We start from the raw sequence: 18,452 nt of genomic DNA, 5'->3' as shown, positions 1-18,452 counted from the left end.
AATAATAAGATTACTGTAACACATTCATGCATTCATAATTTCAGAAGAGAAGCTTAATCATAATGACTACCGTGACCTTATGTAAATACATACTGCTGCCAGTACTATATAGTGTTGGAAGAAGTATTCTCATATGTTGTTCAAGTGAAAATAGCAATGTAAAGATACTGCACTAAAAGTAAAACATCCTGAATTCAGAGAAGAATTTAAGTAGTTTTACTTCTGCAGAAGTAGTTTTACTACTAAAGTAATACTACAGAAGTGGTTTTACTTGAGCAGCATTTAAATGCATTTCGATACAAATGCACTTAAAAAGCAAATATACTTATTAGGTATCCGTGTTGTCCCTGTCGATGTTCTATTATTTTTTTGTAGTAATATGCTTTAATTACTACATTATTGGATTAACATGACTGATGCATTAAGCGGCATTGTAATGTTGTAGCTGGTTGAGGTGGTCAAGGTCTATAATAATGCGTTACATATTTTGTCTATAAAATCTTAATTTGCAAAATAACTAGAAAGTAAAAGGTACATTTCCCCCTGATATTGAATTGAAGTACAAAGTTATGACATATAAAATAGAATCTGTAAAGGAAAGTATAAGTACCTCAACATTTTACTTTAGTACAGTAGTTGAGTAAATTTACTTAGTTACATTCAACCCCTTGCGCTATACTCTCAGTATGCAGTTGTAACGGAGTATTTTTACACAGTTTTAACAAGAAGGGGATGTGAATATTCCTCCACTGGATAAAGTGAGCTTGTGCTGTAACTGCTGCTGTCCTTTTATTCAAAACTTGCTCTGGGCTCATCAAATGTTAGGGCTATTTTGAGCCACAGTGTCTGAATATATTTTGGTCGAGTCACACTCATGACAATCCAAACTGCAGTATAGTGGGTATCTCTCTATCCATCTATCCATCCATCCATCCATCCATTTATCTATCCATCCACCTATCTAGGTGGTGAAGTAAAACGTTTACTTTGTTATTGACATTTGGTGAAACTGTAACTCACCCATACTGCTTATCTGATTGTTAATGCATCAATAATTCTTATAATTGTCTCAGGTTGAACACTGTTAAGGTTAGCAGCAGTTAAGAGGTTATTTTTGCGTCTGTTCTGTGTCAAAGCAGAAAGTCGCATGGAGGCTGTCTTCACAGCTTTTTAATTGGTCTATAAAAACCTGCTGAAGCTAAAGTCAGTAGTGTTTGGTACAAACCAGCACTAAAGTTGCCATCTTTGGAGGTCCAGCAGATTTTGTGTAGACTATCATGATGTATTTACAGTGATACAAGTCAAAGTCACGCATTCCCAATGTTACTTCAGTAGAACTGTTTAAGATCATCAGCAAAACATACTTAAAATATCAAAAAAAAATGTACCTGTTAAACTGTATAATGTCTGTTGTCCTTGTTATTTTTTCTATTTTTTGGGGTTATTTTTCAGATACTGAATTTTTTATTGCCTGACGACCATATAGTTGCATTCAAACAACATACACGATACAATAATGTCAGAACTTTGGGTTTAACCTGTAATAATAAAATAAATAATCACATATAGCAGATGGACAGTTTAAATAGCACTTTGGCAAGTACGTTTCCTGTGTTATTGATTGGTCAGCCTTTATATCTAGCAGTGACCTTTTTGTTGTAGGACTTCTGACTACTTAAACCACAGTTTAATACATATGAGTGGATGCCATTTATGTAGTAGAATAAAAACTAGAATATTTCCCTCTGAATGTTAGTAGAGTAGAAGTATAAAGAGGCATAACATGAAAATATTAAGTCAAGCATTAAAAAACATTAAGAACAGCACTCGTTTTATTGGTGGGCTGTCTTATTTGAGTTGTCAGGGCTTAACACTTTTTCTTTTTTTACATTAGTGCAGACACTACAGTACATTAAATGGTCACTGTGACGGAGATAACATATAGATAAAAGACAGACAATAGGACCAAAGGTTTACATACGACATATATGTATATATTTATATATATATATATATATATATATATATATATATATATATATATATATATATATATATATATATATATATATATATATATATATATATATATATATATATACAACAGTGTGCAAAAATAAAAGAACTGACAAAGGGAAAAAATGAATGAATATACGAGATATTGTAGGCTATACTAGGCGTATTACTGCACAAACACAAGAATCAACAAACTCATTGTTTAACTAATGTTAATCTAAAAGAAGAGGCAAACATTTGATATAAACCTGAACATTCAGTTTTCTTTGAAATCGTTTCAATACAATTAAAAAACGCTGCTGACAGTTTTTTATAATACTTTACAACACACACACGCACACACACACACACACACACACACACACACACACACGCACGCACGCACACACACACACACACACACACACACACACACACACACACACGCACACACACACACACACACACACACACACACACTGACCATGTGATGTGGATGCCCCCTGCTCCGGTTACAGAGGGAGGAGGAGGAGGAGGAGGAGGAGGAGGAGGAGGAGGAGGAGGAGGAGGAGGAGGAGGGAGGAGGAGGAGGAGGAGGGAGGCAGCAGTTCAACGTAAAGCTTCTCAATGATGGAGAGAAGCGGCCAACACCAGCAGAGACAGTCGGTCACTCACTCAGCGCTGCAATTTTCACAAAATGTGCAATTTCCTTTTCCAGCGCGGATTTAAATCCCGGGAGAGCTCGGCCTCTAATGGGGAGCAGCTGCATTAAGCAGTGGACACACTTCCATTAACTGCTCTTTCTTTGCTGCCGGCCAGGTCACCGAGCTGTTATCATTCAAGGACTGTTTAGTCCTAAAGTGGACCTTCTCTCCTGTGCCGACAGAGGGACCGGATCACGTGGACAGGTGACTTTTAAGCTGCACATTATCTTTCTGTTAAAAGCCTGGAGAGAGTGAAAGAGAGAGGGTAAGGACTGCAAGAACTCAATTCAAACAAAATGCTGCTGTATTTTTGTTGAGCTCAGCTACCAGCAGCCCTATAACTATTATTATTATTATTATTATTATTATTATTATTATTACTATTATTATTACTATCAGTACTTTTACTATTACTCCACACTTTGTTAGATATCTTCAACTGGTGCGTTCTGATCAAGCGGCAGATAAAGTGATGGAGAGACACCTGATAAACTGCAGTGGTTTGGCTGCAGAAGTGTTAACTGGCCCGGACCGTGATGCCGTTTGCAGCCAGTGGGTTCAACAGCCAGACAACAGTAGCTCTCAGGCGGAGGGTTAACTTGTCACAGACGCTTCCTCCTCAAATGACTCTGTCCTGACTCACATAGGAGTCAGGGGCTGCAGGCCACAGCATGGGCAACTCGTCCAGGAAGGGAGAGGGAGAAGAGGAAGAGGAGGGGCGGGGTGAAGGATGGCGAGGAGGAAGAAATCATAGAGAAGAAGAAGGAAGTGGAGGTGGAGGAAGAGCTTCCAATAGGGGTGGAGGAGCTGTTCGAGAGCGGGGATCCCGTGCTGGACCTTAGCTACTATAAATTTAAGCGGTTGCCGTCGCGTGTCATTGAACTGATGCATCTGGAGAAGCTGTACGCTTGTGGGAATCGCCTCCGCACTCTGCCGGACAGCATCTCCCAGCTGCAGGGTCTGCGTATCCTCGCCCTCGACTTCAACAAGATGGAGGATGTTCCGCCGGCCGTCTGCCAGCTCACGAACCTCACTCGCCTCTACCTGGGCAGCAACCGGCTCATGAGCCTCCCGCCTGAGCTGAGGAACCTGCAGAGGCTGCGCTGCCTGTGGGTGGAGAGCAACTACTTCCAGAGTTTTCCACGGGAGCTCTACGACCTGCCCAACCTCAAGTCCCTTCAGATTGGAGACAACCGGATGAAGACGCTGCCCTCTGACCTCTGCCGTATGGAGGCCTTGAGGGGATTATGGCTCTACGGGAACCGCTTCGATACCTTCCCCAGAGCCTTGCTGCGCATGGAGCATTTGGAGATTTTAGATCTGGACCGCAACAAGATATCAGAGTTTCCCAGCCTGAAGCGTCTCCACGCCCTGCAGCTCTTCTCCTACGACCACAACCCAGTGGACAGCCCTCCTAGAGTGGGCGAGGAGGTGCTCGTGGTCGGTGAAGGCGCTGCAGAGTTCTTGGAGGAGCGCGAGGCCAAGAATGAGAGACTACGAAAGGCTGCAGAGGAAGAGGCCGAAGAGCTGGCTCTGGCAGGAGAGGAGCCGGTGATCCATGGCATCCTGAAGAACAGCAGCTCCAACTCAAAACCAGCTGTGTTGACCGTAGAGGACACAGACATTAAAGAGGGAGAGCCCATGGCGAACGAGGAGGAGGAGGATATGGAGCTGCCCGTCACTGAATACGACGGAGCTGAGCTGGAATATGACGAGGAGGGGGTCGAGTATGAGACGGAGGAGCTGATATGTGAGGGAGAGGGGTTTGAGTATGAGGGAGACGAGCTGGAGTACGAGAGGGCTCAGATGGACTACGAGTACGAGGAGCTGGAGGACTCGGGGAGAAAAGATGAAGGGGCATGAAAAAAAACCTCATACATGTGGACTCAGATGATCTGCAAGCAGACGGAGGTAGATGACAGAAAAAGAAGCTGACACAAATTAGCTATGCTGCTAATTGCTAATCTAGCGTTAACTGTGAAAATGAATGAGCATTGAGGCATTATGAAAACTGTAAACTGACGGCAGCTGTGACATCTCAATCAGCTGCAAATGACCAAATCAGAGCAGGACTCAGGTGTGTGTGTGTGTGTGTGTGTTTGTGTGTTTGAAGTGTGTATGGGTGTTTTACATTAGGGTTGTTTTTGTGTACACCATCTTCTCTCATTAAATTTTAACTGAGCTGATGAAGTCGGCGTCAATCATTTATGGGAAAATATGTCTTAATTGGGAACCAGTGAACACACCAGCTACCGGTAACTTCACTGACACTCTGTAGTATTTCCACAATTCATGGTCAGTGTCTGTTTTATGTGCCAGTGCAGCTCGGCCTTGACTCACTGCTATTTTTATAAACTGAGACGGTGTGTGTGCATGTAAATGTGTGTATTGGATTTAGATTTACAAAATATTTATGACATGCTAAACACAACCCCCCACTCCCGTGTCAGTGTTGTGTAAGCAGTCCTGTGAGTGTCACTGCCAAAAAGGAGAGCGAGACAAGTAGGATTATTAGAGGGATGAATAGCTGGGGTGCCTCACCATAAAAGGTAAGTCCATAGGGAGGCTCCAAACATGAAATAGGCTGACAAAAGTATCAAGCAGGAGGTCAGCAGGTCAGACAGAGACCCGGGCCCGTCATGACCTTTGTATACTTCCTTTTTGTCGATGACTGCTCGTTTTCTACCTCCGTCTCTAACATGAAGCAGGCCCGACCCTTGTTCTCCTCTCATCTCTGCACTCATTATTCATGTGGGGCTCGTATGTAATCCCATCCTCTTTCCCTCCACGTAACTCCTTCTCTCATCTCATTGAAAGAGTGAAATATTTATCCCAGCGCTGAAATATTTATACTTGTACTCGTGTGTCAGCGTGGCTCAACTCCTGCGCTTGTGCTGAGGGAAACTTTTGGAGAACAAACTCGAACTTTTTTACATAAAACCATTAACTTTACATATATGTAAGGCTGTTGGTGTTATGTCTGGGGCAGGAGATTTCTGCTGATTATTTTCTTGGTTAATTAATAGATTGATCCAGTGGGTATCAGGAAATAGAGAAAAATGCCTGTCAAAGTGCGCTAGAGTCCATGTTTGTATCTTCAAATCAGTCATTTGAGAAGATACATTTTTTTCTAAATCGTTGCCCTCAGTTTCTATTCATTTGCAACCAATGATTAATTTTATTATTAATTAATTTGTCAACAATTTTCTTGATTAACAGGTAAATTGTTTTGTCTTTAAAATATAAAACAGCATTAACTACTCATCACAGAGCCCAATGACTTCAAATGTCCTGACCAAAACCCGGGGACACTTAATCCTTTTGTAATCGTTTTTTCATGAGATGTGTTTTTTTGCGCCGCTTTTGCGTCGCTGAAGTCATCAAGTGTTTTATGTGCCTCAGAGCGAAAGGCTCCCCGATGTCGTTAGCATTTTCCACATTGTGATGACTTTACCACATAATGATTTTAACAACTGTAGTTACCACGATCTGAACAGAAAACAGCAGGATGACAATTAGTGAAGTTCTTGTGATATCAGGTAAGTTGTTTCCATTAATTTAAACAGTACAATTAACTAATATGTAGTGCACAGTTCATGATTCGTGTTAAGCTAATGTTAGCACCTATTTGGTGCTTGTCTAGCAACAATAAAAAAAAAAAGATGTCAGCAAACTGCGAAACAATATTGTGTCTGAAAAAAAAAGAAAGGCAGTGTGGTGTGTCTCGCGTTCTCCACCTGCAAAACAGGCTCTGTCTGATAAGGAGCCACGCTAGCAGCTTTGGGAGGCACAGCGATTCAAAACACTAGGAAACATGTAAATGTAAAACAGGTGCAAAGTTTGCAATCTTAGTTTAGCTTGTCAGCATACTGTGTATTATCACTACACACAAAGTACAGCTGAGGATGATGGAAATGCCATTATTTCAGCAGGTATTGGCCATAAACCAAAGCATGATTGTGCTAGAGGAAAGACTAAAGGATTATGTAATATACACATCAGAGGGAAATATCAATGTCTAGACATAATTGCATTGCAATCATTGCTATCCCTAAGCCAATTGCATGGAACAGTGAAGTGTTCCATTATTTCACTGTTCACCACATGAAGACGTGTTGGCAGCTAATTAAACATGATCTACTGTCTCTACTTTGCTGACACCAACACTTACTTGCAGACACGCTGTGGTTTTACTTAAATCTTGTTTTGACACAGCGATTCTGTGTTTATTTGACTTGTGTTAACAATGTAAAACCACCGCAGTCTCTGAGAGTTGGCAAACAGCCGGTGTGTAGTAGTATGGAGCTAAAGTATGCGACACATAACGTGACGTTTTGGACACTCAATCCTCACAGCGAGTCAAAGACAATGCATCGTCTCCTCCACTGCCTGTTTGGCTTTCACACGACTCTCTTAACACAACTGTCTGACTGGCAGCTTTTCAGCTCACACAAAAAGGACTTAACAAAGAGATGAAAGTGAGCCATTTTTTGACAGGAATATTGTAAAACAACACAGACGAGGGAGTTATGAAAGCTTTCAGGATTTGATCATAACGATATGTAATACTGCTAACACTAGTACTCACACATCCACAACAGTTTTTATTTCTGCACAAATCATCCAGAGTAAAGTGTTTACAAGAAAGACATTTTATTTTTAGTCATGCGGTTACATTCTCAGGTGTGAGAAGGTTTAGCCCCTAAAGATGAACCTGTGAAATAAAAGTAGGTAATATGAGTCAAAGGAAACACATGCATGATGGGACATGTGTGCAGCTTGTTTGTGTACCTGTCCATGTCTCGACGATTGTAGCTGTTCTCTCTATTTCCACTGATAATTGCTGCACAAGAGTGGCCAGATTTCAACTTTTCATAATCGGCATCATGACAAAACCTGGAAAAGAAATAAACATTCTTGTTAACTAAACAGTTGCTTGGATTATATTCTGTACTGTTTGATACCTACAACATTATCTGAAGGTGTTAAACACACTTACGTGCTTTCATAATGTGTGTTGAAGTGTGAACGATCAAACGGTGTGTTACAAAAAGTCTGGTAGCTCGGAGCATTGAGAAGAAACCCTGTGGGCTCCTAGAAAACACAAAAAACAGGATAAAACAAGTGATAACAGCTCAAAACGCAGAGGTTATATTGATTACAGGATAAAAAAACTACAAGATAAAAGTATATAACCTTTTTTCCAATGGACTTTGTAGTTGGTGCATGACTTTTCGTTCGTGGTGACAACAGAAGGGAGGGCTAGATGAGCAGAGGGAAGGGCGTTTAAAGTTAAAGTGATATCATTAAAATCTATCACAGCTGACTGGAAGGGGATCAATACTCACTGGGCAGGCCAAGGGAGCAATGGCACCTCGTGTGAATCCTGTTTCTCGAGAAAAACGGCTACTGCACATGTTTGGTCTTGCCTCAGTGCCCTCAAACGCAAGCACAGAAAGACGCTGTTTAAAATGACAGATTCTGGAAAATAGTATTACAAATTGCATCGTTTTAAAAAAATCAGAGTGGATGAAGTCTGTGCGTTAACCTGCAGAAATGAAGGTGACACAAAGTCACTTTTCATCACTGAGCTGTGAGTCTGGAGAGGTTCAACCTGGACATCAGACAAAAAAAATAAGTAGTATTTTCAGGGAAAGACATAAGAAATAACTGGTGTAACTGCTGTGTGATTACAGATGTAAATATAGACTAATAATACTGATTTAATTTTCTAGAATGACTATTTCCAAATCTTACCATGCATCTCTTTTTCTCCAGAAATGTGTTAAGTTGAAGGTCTGTTCCCTCAGTAAAACCACTTCCTCCTCTGGGACCCACAGTCACATGGTTCTGGGAAACTGGAGACAGTGTGCACATGTACAGAAGCCAACAGGTCATTAGAAGTCCTCATTCACTTAATAATGGAAACTACAGTAGCCTAGATTAAAAGTATTATGTTTTTTTTCTGTTTTCTTATGTCTTAAACCTTTAAATATACATAAACATGGGTCTTTATTATTCTACCTGATGGTGTGAGACGATGCGGCACAAACAATCTTTGGTATTCTGTCTGAAGAGAAATATTCATGAAGACAGATAATGAGACATTTACAACATCCTGCAAGTGTTGTTATCTTTTCTGTGTCTTACCATTTCCTCCATAGTCGCTGTTTTGGGACGACTCCTCAGCTGATGGAAGCCGCTGTCTCTCGACTTGTTAATGAGGTTTGGCAAAGACCCTGAATAATCAGACCGGATGTGAGGCTGGTAGTGTTGTTTAGTTTGAGACATGAAACTGTCAGATAACAGGAGTCTGCACACAAAAACAACACACCTGTGTTTGAGGAAACAACACTTTTGAAGCTAGGCACGAACATTTTTTTAAGTGAACAGTCAGCTTAATGAGTTCAGGAGGGTGGTTTACAAAAAGGAACACACCATAAAAACCTTGCTGTCATGTAACCCAAATTACAAAAATCAACACACTGCCTTGTATCTAGTGGTTTCTATCCATGCAAACAGCTCTAGTTTTACGTGCCTGATTATTGATTACGATTACCTGTTAGTATTTAGCATGAGTATAGAGGGCCTTAAAGATATCCCTCTCTGGGGTTTCTGCCTCCACTCCAAAACAACAGAGGTCAATAAAGTTGTCAATGAGGGGGTCTTTGCATTGAGAAGATTTGATTAAAAAACAGCAATTGTAACAGTAGCTATATCATTTTGTAGAAAGTCAGTTCAAATATTAACGGCTCAATCTGAACATTATCCCACTTAACAGGGACATTGTTTCTCTTGAGCCTCTATTCACTACATGTATCTTAAACCCAGGAGTTATTCCCTGATTGAGGGGAATAACTCCTGGGTGAATCTGAAGGAGTTCAGACAGTGCTTTATTGACACAGTACTTTCTCTTAACATTGCACCTTGAACTTTGACCCTCATACATCCACAGCGCAGAGGGTCAGAATAGCAAGAAAAGCATTGTGGCTGGCATTCTTCAAAAGGAGACCAGATGCAGAAGGACATCCTGGTAATTTTGGCACACTGCATTTGACACACTAAATCGTATGTTAATATGGTTGTTGGAACACAGTGTGCAGACAAGCACCCTGAAGCAGCTCAATGGAATTCAGCTATCATTACTTTTGTTATTCACACCTCTGCTTTTCTTACTCAGACATGTTGCGACAACCACAAACACACACACTTTAGAATCTTTTTCGCTAAATGATTGTTTGATCATCATTTTACTCTTTTATCTTACTTATCTGCACATAGTGTTTGATAATTCACGAAGCTCCACCAGCTTCCAACTGACTGAACGTCTAATCAGACAGGGTGATTGAAAAACGCATTTGAAATAATAATCAACTGGTGAGCATCTCAGTTTAATTTCTATAGTCCTCACTTACCCAAACTGTGGGTTGTCAATGTGGTCCATAACAGGCCTGTAATACACGGCTGGTCTCTGGTTTGATGTGAAGCCTGTTTCGCTGGGATGTCCGAGGTGAGAGGTCAAGTTTTGGTCTGAGACAGGTGTACACATATTGGCCATCAGAAATCTAATATAAATCCTAATGGATGTTTTTCACAGCAGTCATTTTTGACTCGTCATAGTAGGAAAAGCACAGATGAAATTGCTAACATTAACAATTCCTTAGTTTGTGTCAGAGTGAGCTAATGAGCACAATACCAGGGCCTCCATTAAGTGGAATGCAGCTAATTGTATTGAATACATCTGTGCTTTTGCTACTATTACATGCTAAAATGCTATTTATGTTTATGCTGAGACTTTTTGACTTTCCCCCTCATCGTGCGCTCTCTCACCATAAGAAGCGTTGTAGACTTTGACTCTGTCTCCGGTCAGTCGTCCCCTGCTACCTGTTGCTCTAACAGTCGGCATGACTCTCCTCTCTCCTGCTCAGCCACCCGTGACTGCTGTAATGGAAACTCTCACTGACACCAGTGATGGATGGCAAAAATCCTCCGGGCATGTGCACAGTACTGTAACCACCAACAAAAGCAGCAAACAACGTGTAACTCCTTTTGTTTTTTAGGTTTGACAGAATCCAACAGAGCTCTCTGAAAAAGTGATTACAGGAGTCTGTGGGAAATTATGCTATAAGTGCTCCCTTCATCAAATGCTGTTTGTGAGTGAGGAGAAAAGTTCAGTAGCACTGCAGAACAGCTGCAGATAGATCGATTTACACCAGATATAAATTACCCCTGGAAAAAAAGGATTCACCTCCTCCCCAGACGTACCTGCGACGCTTGTTCACCTTTCTGTCTTGTGGTTGTGAGGGTAAACAGGCCTCTGTTGCTAGGCGATCCAGCACAAGGGCTGAAGAGTGACTCCAGAAGAAAGGTTGAAAGGTTGGCTGCTTACACCATTAGACGATGTTTCTACTGTATATCAGGTCTATGCTTTATTCCTTTAACACATGTCCTATGCACGTTATTTGATTACTGGCAGAAGTTTCAGCCAATCATCAGCACTTACAGATTTATACTTAAAGTTATCTAGTTTTCAGACACACTCGAAGGCAGCAGTGGGTGTTCAGGTGTTCAGGTGTTCAGGGGTGTGTCTGCACAGTCAGCCGACTAAATCATAAAAATATATTTTTTGTATTAGGCAAGTTACGTTATCAAACGTACCCTGTGGTATCTGCAGAAGTGCCCCTTTTCGGGAATCACTAGATTACCCGCCTTCTTGTCCTCAATAATATTTTTTATATTTATTAATGACAATAAAAAAGAAGCATCCATTTCAAAACGTGAACTCATCACTATCATGTATAAGCTGCAGTTCTTGTACCACAGTGTAATGTAGTTATAAGCAAATATAAGGACATTTTCAAGTGTTTAAGTGTAGAATTTAAATTTTAGATCATTATTACTGAATTATGAAGGAGTCAGTAAACACTTTAAAAGATCTTAGATAGGATTACAGCTACATATTAGTCTGTTATATACGTTTATTAAATGCTATTAATGCTTATAAATGCAAAACAGCAGGGGTTGAAGTAAAATGATACCATTATGTTGTAGTATGTGTACATTATGTACAGTATTGTACATACTTGAAAACAAAATACCTCACTATACTGTATTTTATGTATTTCATATTTATAACTTATATTTATACTTATATTTATATTATGTACAGAACAAACACCATTGCTGTCTGACATGTTTTACCCTTATACGTCACTGAACTACCTTAGTAAGAATTATTACAGCACATGTATATATATTTGCATTATTCATTTATCTAGTCGAAGGTATTCTACTAGGGCGGCTGTGGCTCAGTGGAGAGCAGGGTCGTCCCCCAATCAGAGGATCGGCGGTTCGATCCCTGGCTCCGGCAGTCCATGTCGATGTGTCCTTGGGCAAGACGCTTAACCCCAAATTGCTCCCGCAGGCTGTTCCTGCGGTGTATGTGTGTGTATGAATGTTAGTTAGGGTCCTGATGGTCAGGTGGCACCTTGCATGGTGGCTCCTGTATGAATGGGTGAATGATTAGTAATGTAAAAGCGCTTTGAGTGGTCGGAAGACTAGAAAAGCGCTATACAAGTACAGTCCATTTTTTTTTTTACCATATAATACACACAGCTTTGTATTTATTCATTTAATAGTAGGTGTTGAATGCTTTTCATATCGTGAAGCCTTTTGAGACAGATTTGTGATGTATAAATGAAATTGACTTACGTAACTTTAGCATCCTCAGCAGACTGGACGGTTTCTCAGTGTGTCCATTGGATGGCAGTGTGATGCCACAGTGGCTCTGACTTCAGTCTCGCCCAGAAAGACGTACGGTTATGTAAAAAATGATGGATGGCTTGAAATTTGCATGATATTTTGATAAAAAATGTCCACCCGAGACAAGGGTTTATCATCCACCTGTGTTAGCAGGAAGAAATGTCTGCACACCATCTTTACATCTAAATCTACATGAGCAGCTCAATTTAATCTGGAAGATATCCACCTCCTGGTGTATTTAGGACATCAGGGAAAGCTTTTTTTTTAATGATGCAGATATATTATCACTAATTAAACACCAACATGAAATATTTTGCATTCAATTAAAAGGGGAAAAGAGAATCATATTTACACACAACCTCTGCTATATATCAGAGAACCCACATGGTCTTCAAACACGCAGTACGAACACTTCTTGATTTTCTTCTCCGTTTCCTTTTTAGGTGATAATAAGAATAAAATCTAACTAGGGTTTTACCATGACCACCTGCTCACCCTGTGGATCACTAAATCTGACAATGCATCATCCGCGAACCATCTCCACACATCTCCTTTAATTCTCACTTCCTATTCCTTCTCTTTCCATCTCATTTCCTTGGACTCACACTGCATCTTCACCTCTGTCACATCACTTCTTGCTCCCTCCATCTGTCCAACGCTGGCAGTCGGAGGAGCCTATCTTTACCAAGCTGTTGCTTGTGTTGCCGTTCCACAGTCTTTCTTGCTTGACGTGCTGTCGCGCCGCGCCTGGGACTGTTCATTATCTTCTCCAAAAAATAACGACAGGGAAAACGCCTGCATCATTGAAACTGACAGTCTCATTTCCTGCTTCTTTTCTCTTAAGCACAATGTGCACATTATTGCCATTTCTAATTATAAACTCTGAGGGATCCGTACAGCAGGAATAGACCGGGCGCCTATTTTCATTCCAGTCAAAGATTTCACCAGATGATTTCGCTTATTAGAACAACTTCAGCCAGAGAGAGTCAGAGAGGAGGAACTGATCAGTGGAAGCACCTGCTGTACTCTGAGATGAAAAACATGCAGACTCTCCACGTGATTGTTCATCTCTTCAGTACAGCAATCTGTGTTTGTTCTGCATCTGCATAAATCCCATATAACATCACTGTGCTGTAGCCAGGCTCAGTTATAGGCCAGATTCTGGAGCAAAATGATGTTCATTCTGGGGGAAAAAAGATATAATGCTGCACCTCCTGCAACAATTTGCACTTGAGATAACACTTATAATACAGAGGGAGCCCAAAAGATTAAAAAAGGTGGGTGCAGTGGTTCTAAAAATAGATGTAGGTGATGCAAGCACGGGTCTCCCGTTGAGTTGATGCGCTTGGCTCGCCTGCAGCCGTCTGTTGTAGTTCAGGGAGGGACGAAACCTCGGCCCCTGCCTGCAGGAGCTTGGCTGGCTTCATGCTTGTCTGTGTTTCCTGCCCAACTCTGATGCTCTGCTGCACCGGGAGGAGGCTCTCAACAGTCTCTCTGTCGGTTCAATAACCTGTTTCTATGTCTGCCATAGAAAAGCATGGAATTAATATTTAGAGAGACAGCTAAGGCGCTAAGACCCGTCTCTGTGTGTCAGGTCTCAGAGGTGCTCTCTCTGCTTCACCGCCTCACTGTTCTGGGTCTTATCTCCATTCCTGCTTCCTTTTTGACTTCTGTACTTAATAGGCAAATCTGGCACGGACGGTTTGGAGTAAATTGCATTGTCATCTTTTTCCATTTCTAGTTTCAGTCAGCTTTGGTGCGTGTAATGCTAAGGAGGCCGACTGTGGTGAGCGGAGGGGATTCAGGCATAAAATCAGAAGAGTGTACATTTCATGACATGTACAAGACAAGATGATCTGTAACTCAATGAGAAGCAGATTAAATTAAAGAAAAGCGATTTAACTACAATGTTGATATTGCAAGATTTTCCGTTGAATATTTAGATGGTTGGATTAAGATATTTAGAAGCTGAAACACACAGCTGTTGGACTGACATGTTAGAAGGGAAAAAAACTGAATGAACAAAGCAAGAGCCAATTAATGAGAAAATCTGTCATCATCCTTGAAAATGGGATGAAAGACTCCCACAGATCGCTGCATGTAGCTGTGTGAGTCGTTTACTTTCATGATAACTAATGTGTTTATTCACAGCAGAAGCTTTCCACTATACATTTTTAATTGCACTCAAAGGCAAAACTACCTTTGCAAATGACTGCCTCTATCAGCAAATGGTGGAACATGTTAGATTGGAATGGTGTCATTATAGTTTGTAATTATTTATACTGCAGTTCAATTACAATGTATGTGTCCAAGTTGATTAAAAAACACCACTCGGCCACAAGTATGTGGACGCCCCTGTACATTTTTTTGCCCTAGAGCTGGTTTTCTTTTTTCTTTGGGCCTGTTGTCGTACATACAATTGACCCTACGCTAAGTCCCGCCCCACGCTGCTACCCAATCAAACTGTCAGCGCCAACATTACAATCCACACTGTCACTAACTGCAGTTCCTGAAGAAATAGAAGCACATTTTTGGGTACACAAAATAGCGATTTCAGCGAGAAGCAGACAGGTTAAAAAAAATAAAGATAGAGGCTAAAGCCTACAGATCACTGTGTAAAAGTTATCAACCATATTGCCTGGAGATGGACAGAACACTATGAAATTAAGGAACAACGCTGTTCCTGTAAAGCCGGGATTGGTCTTTATTTACTGAAGCACTAATGTTGACCGGAGGATTGCGCTTCATGCAAAGTTAAGGACTCATTAAAGTTCTTTTCATTTATCTTCTATAGGGACATTAAATATCTGTAGTAAAATCAAGTAGTAGTAAAAACATTTCACTCAAAACCAAATATAAACATAATGGCGCTTAAGAAAAAAAACAGTGAGACTCATCCTCTCTGGGCCATGATTGTTTGTACAACATTTCTTGGTAATCCATCCAATAGTTGAGATGAATCAGTCTGGACCAAAGTGGTGCCATGTCAATAGCCAAACCCCTAACACGGCTAAAAAGGCCTCAGCAGCATTTTAACGCCTTTCAGAATGAGATGCATTCAGCTGTAATGTTTGAGTGTCCACAGACTTTTGGCCATTTAGTGCATCACCAGTGTTAACGACTACGACTCTTCAAATAACCTTGAAAGAAACAAGACACAGAGAGAAAGACCAATGAATCTCTGAACACAGATGTAGTAAAAATGATTCTTTAATATGGAACAAAATCAGAGCTCAGCTCCATGGCTCCGTCCACCCAACACACTCTGTAACACTGATGGGTGGAGGAGAACGAGAAAATCAACCAGTAAGATCACAGTCCGCTCGGCCAAAAAACAGGAGAGGCTTAAAAAAAACATGGAACGCAAAACCAAAGTGCTACTGGGTTTGACCTCGAGACGCCCCCGCTCCCCTCCCTCCTGACCCAGAATGTGACCACAGGGACAGGCCTCAATGCCGCCTCCCAGGGCTCTCCCCCCTCCGCGCCCACTTCACCCTTCTCTCCCTCATCCCCGGAGGTCAGTGGCTCCTCAAACCAGTCGGTGACCCGCTGACCTCTCAGAGCCCGGTGAGCGTGAAGGCGGGTTTGTGGAGGAGCAGCGAGGCGAGTGTGACGGTCTTTATGCTGAGTGCTCTATCAGTTCTCAGAGGGACGTGAACACAGACAAGACGTCTTGGTTATTATCATGGCTCCAGTGGAAATGTCTGTGGTTCAGCCCCTCTGCTGTTTTACACCCAGCCCACGTGATAATCTAATCATCTTTAAAATGCTGCTCACTGGAGATGCAGATGGAATGTTTGAAGTTTTCGAGGAAATGAGACGAGATACGAGGGAGAGGACGTCTGCGGAGGCCGCCCAGTAAGAACCCATTACTATCCTAACACAGGGACATCAACAGAAGTACTACACAGATATGTACAGAGCAACCAAGCAACACATCGGAGTAATAAATCTGGTGTGGGAAAGGGAAAGGTATTAATACTCCACTACAAATGCACATATCCCACTACTTTTTTTGTGTGTGTAGTTGGTCCAATCTTTAAGGCTATTCTCTTTCTCTTGCTACAAACTGGGCGGGCGATGAAGCCACCACAACATAGATTTGAGTCACAGGTCTGTGCTTGACATCTAAATATGGCTGCTTTGTTTCTGTGTGCTAAACTGGCAGCTGCCCTTCTCCTCAGGTATTGTATAGAGAGGAGGGGAAAAAGTACAACATGGTAAGAGAGGATGTAACATGAAGATATGATCAGGGATGAGGATGCTCTTTGTTTTGTGCTAAATCATTCTCTGGTCCACAGAGCTCTGCAGGAAGAAAAACAAGGTAATGTGGAGGGTGACTGATAATGGACAAAGAATCACAGATAGATGAGGAAGCATGGATTACTGGGGAATAAGACTCTGGTGGTGTGTATGCATTACCAGCTGAATGGGAAAGTAAATGAGAAATTGAGCAGAGGAAGCGGAAATCTATACGTGGTGGAGGATTAAGATGAAGCGTTGTAATGAAGAAGCAGAGTGGACATGAGAGAGAGAGAGAGAGAGAGAGAGAGAGAGAGAGGGCACCTGCCAGCTTCAGCCAACAGTCGTCCTGCACCTTAACACACACTGCGTCACATGACAAACTACATCAGAGAGGGAGGGAGGAGGGAGGCACTGCACAAAGAGCACTAGCACTACCATGGACGGACACACACCTAACACACACACACACACACACACACACACACGCACTCACTCACACACACACACACACACACACTACTGCACAGGGTCCCAGTCTGCGTTCCACTGCACTCTCCTGGCTGCCAGAACCTCGCTGTGTCTTGTCAAGAAAAAACAACAAACGAACCGATTAACAAACAAACGGACGAAAAAGAAGAAACGACACTTTGGATCCCACTGGCAATAATAAAAAAATAAACCAGAAACGAAACCTAGGATATAAAAAGAGCCAGTGGCACCGGGTTTTACAGAAAGCATTTTCTCAATGACTGGCTTTTGAACAGCTCTACGCTTTTTCTTTTAGTCTACCAAGTATATACTATTAACCTTACCAGGCAGCTAAAATCTATACAGTACTGTCATTTTTCATATATTTATAGATATTTATACACTATACAAAGTTGGCAAAAATACATAAGTAAATACATTAAATTAGATTGTACACATCACAATTGTGTGTTTTAAGTTAGAGCACTCTTTGTTGAAGAGGTGAGCCATGGCAAGTTGAGAAAGGAGGTGAAGAAACAGGAGTGTTACCCTCGACAACCCCGCAACGCAAAAGAGTCACCATCAGACTCGGTAAGTAATATTTCACTGTATGGCGTTAATTAAGTGTATTGCTTATTACCTACCTGATTACAAATGTCCACATTATGGCAGGAGTTAGAGGCCGCTCTAACTGAATCACAAAGTCTATTTACAACCAGCAAGGGAAGAAAAACACGTATTCTGAGGGATCTGGATATGGGGAAAATTGTCAGAATTTATTTTCAGTGCATCGAGAAATGACAGATTTGGTGTGTGTGTGTGTGTGTGTGTGTGTGTGTGTGTGTGTGTGTGTGTGTGTGTGTGTGTGTGTGTGTGTGTGTGTGTGTGTGTGTGTGTGTGTGTGTGTGTGTGTGTGTGTTTTCTGACTCGTGGGACTCCCTCTAAAGGATGGGATTACAAATGAAGGCAGGACTGTATCCACTGTCCTTCCTGCAGACAGCTGCTGGGAGTATCTGCTGTACCATATCATGTCCGTGGCGGAGACAGTCCCAAAAGAAAAATGAAACTGATAAGCTCCATCTCTGCACTGAACACGTACTCAGCCAGATACATAAGGCTGTGGCATATGGAAAATAGGAAAGTAGGCGTACAGACACCTGCAGTGAAAATAACTGGACTACAGCCCTGTGCTTTTCTTTTTTGGATGCAGCAGTGGGCTGAATATATATGTCGTGTTGAGAAGGCACAGGGCACATTTTGGACATTTGGAAATATCAA

General features: G+C 41.6%; 2 protein-coding genes across 2 annotated transcripts; one reads left to right on the top strand and one right to left on the bottom strand.

The window, feature by feature from the left end:
• Positions 1–3,370: 3,370 nt before the first annotated feature.
• LOC129108869 (leucine-rich repeat-containing protein 10B) lies at positions 3,371–4,562 on the top strand. The gene is given in 2 exon segments (XM_054620792.1): positions 3,371–3,418; positions 3,420–4,562. Coding segments are annotated over 2 exon segments (1,191 nt in total).
• Positions 4,563–7,339: 2,777 nt separating this feature from the next.
• Positions 7,340–10,992, bottom strand: ppp1r32 (protein phosphatase 1, regulatory subunit 32). The gene is made up of 12 exons (XM_054620778.1): positions 10,965–10,992; positions 10,530–10,706; positions 10,115–10,229; positions 8,850–9,012; positions 8,724–8,769; positions 8,457–8,557; positions 8,248–8,313; positions 8,048–8,137; positions 7,896–7,961; positions 7,699–7,793; positions 7,491–7,595; positions 7,340–7,413 (listed from the first exon to the last, which is right to left on the bottom strand). The coding sequence occupies exons 2-12, from the start codon at positions 10,603–10,605 to the stop codon at positions 7,395–7,397; spliced, it is 942 nt and encodes a 313-aa protein (XP_054476753.1). The 5' UTR covers positions 10,606–10,706; positions 10,965–10,992; the 3' UTR covers positions 7,340–7,394.
• Positions 10,993–18,452: the final 7,460 nt, after the last annotated feature.

This window comes from Anoplopoma fimbria, chromosome 19 (assembly GCF_027596085.1).
Source record: "Anoplopoma fimbria isolate UVic2021 breed Golden Eagle Sablefish chromosome 19, Afim_UVic_2022, whole genome shotgun sequence".
In the NCBI taxonomy this organism is placed as follows: domain Eukaryota; kingdom Metazoa; phylum Chordata; class Actinopteri; order Perciformes; family Anoplopomatidae; genus Anoplopoma; species Anoplopoma fimbria.
Note: the sequence above shows the minus strand (reverse complement) of the source record. Positions and strands in the feature narration are given on the sequence as shown.

Coding starts and splice junctions, on each gene's coding strand:
- ppp1r32 (XM_054620778.1), bottom strand. CDS start 10,605: ATGCCGACTGTTAGAGCAACAGGTAGCAGGGGACGACTGACCGGAGAC. Junction 8,138..8,247: donor TGTCACCTTCATTTCTGCAG/GTTAACGCACAG, acceptor CTTGCGTTTGAG/GGCACTGAGGCAAGACCAAA. Junction 7,794..7,895: donor CAAAGTCCATTGGAAAAAAG/GTTATATACTTT, acceptor TGTGTTTTCTAG/GAGCCCACAGGGTTTCTTCT.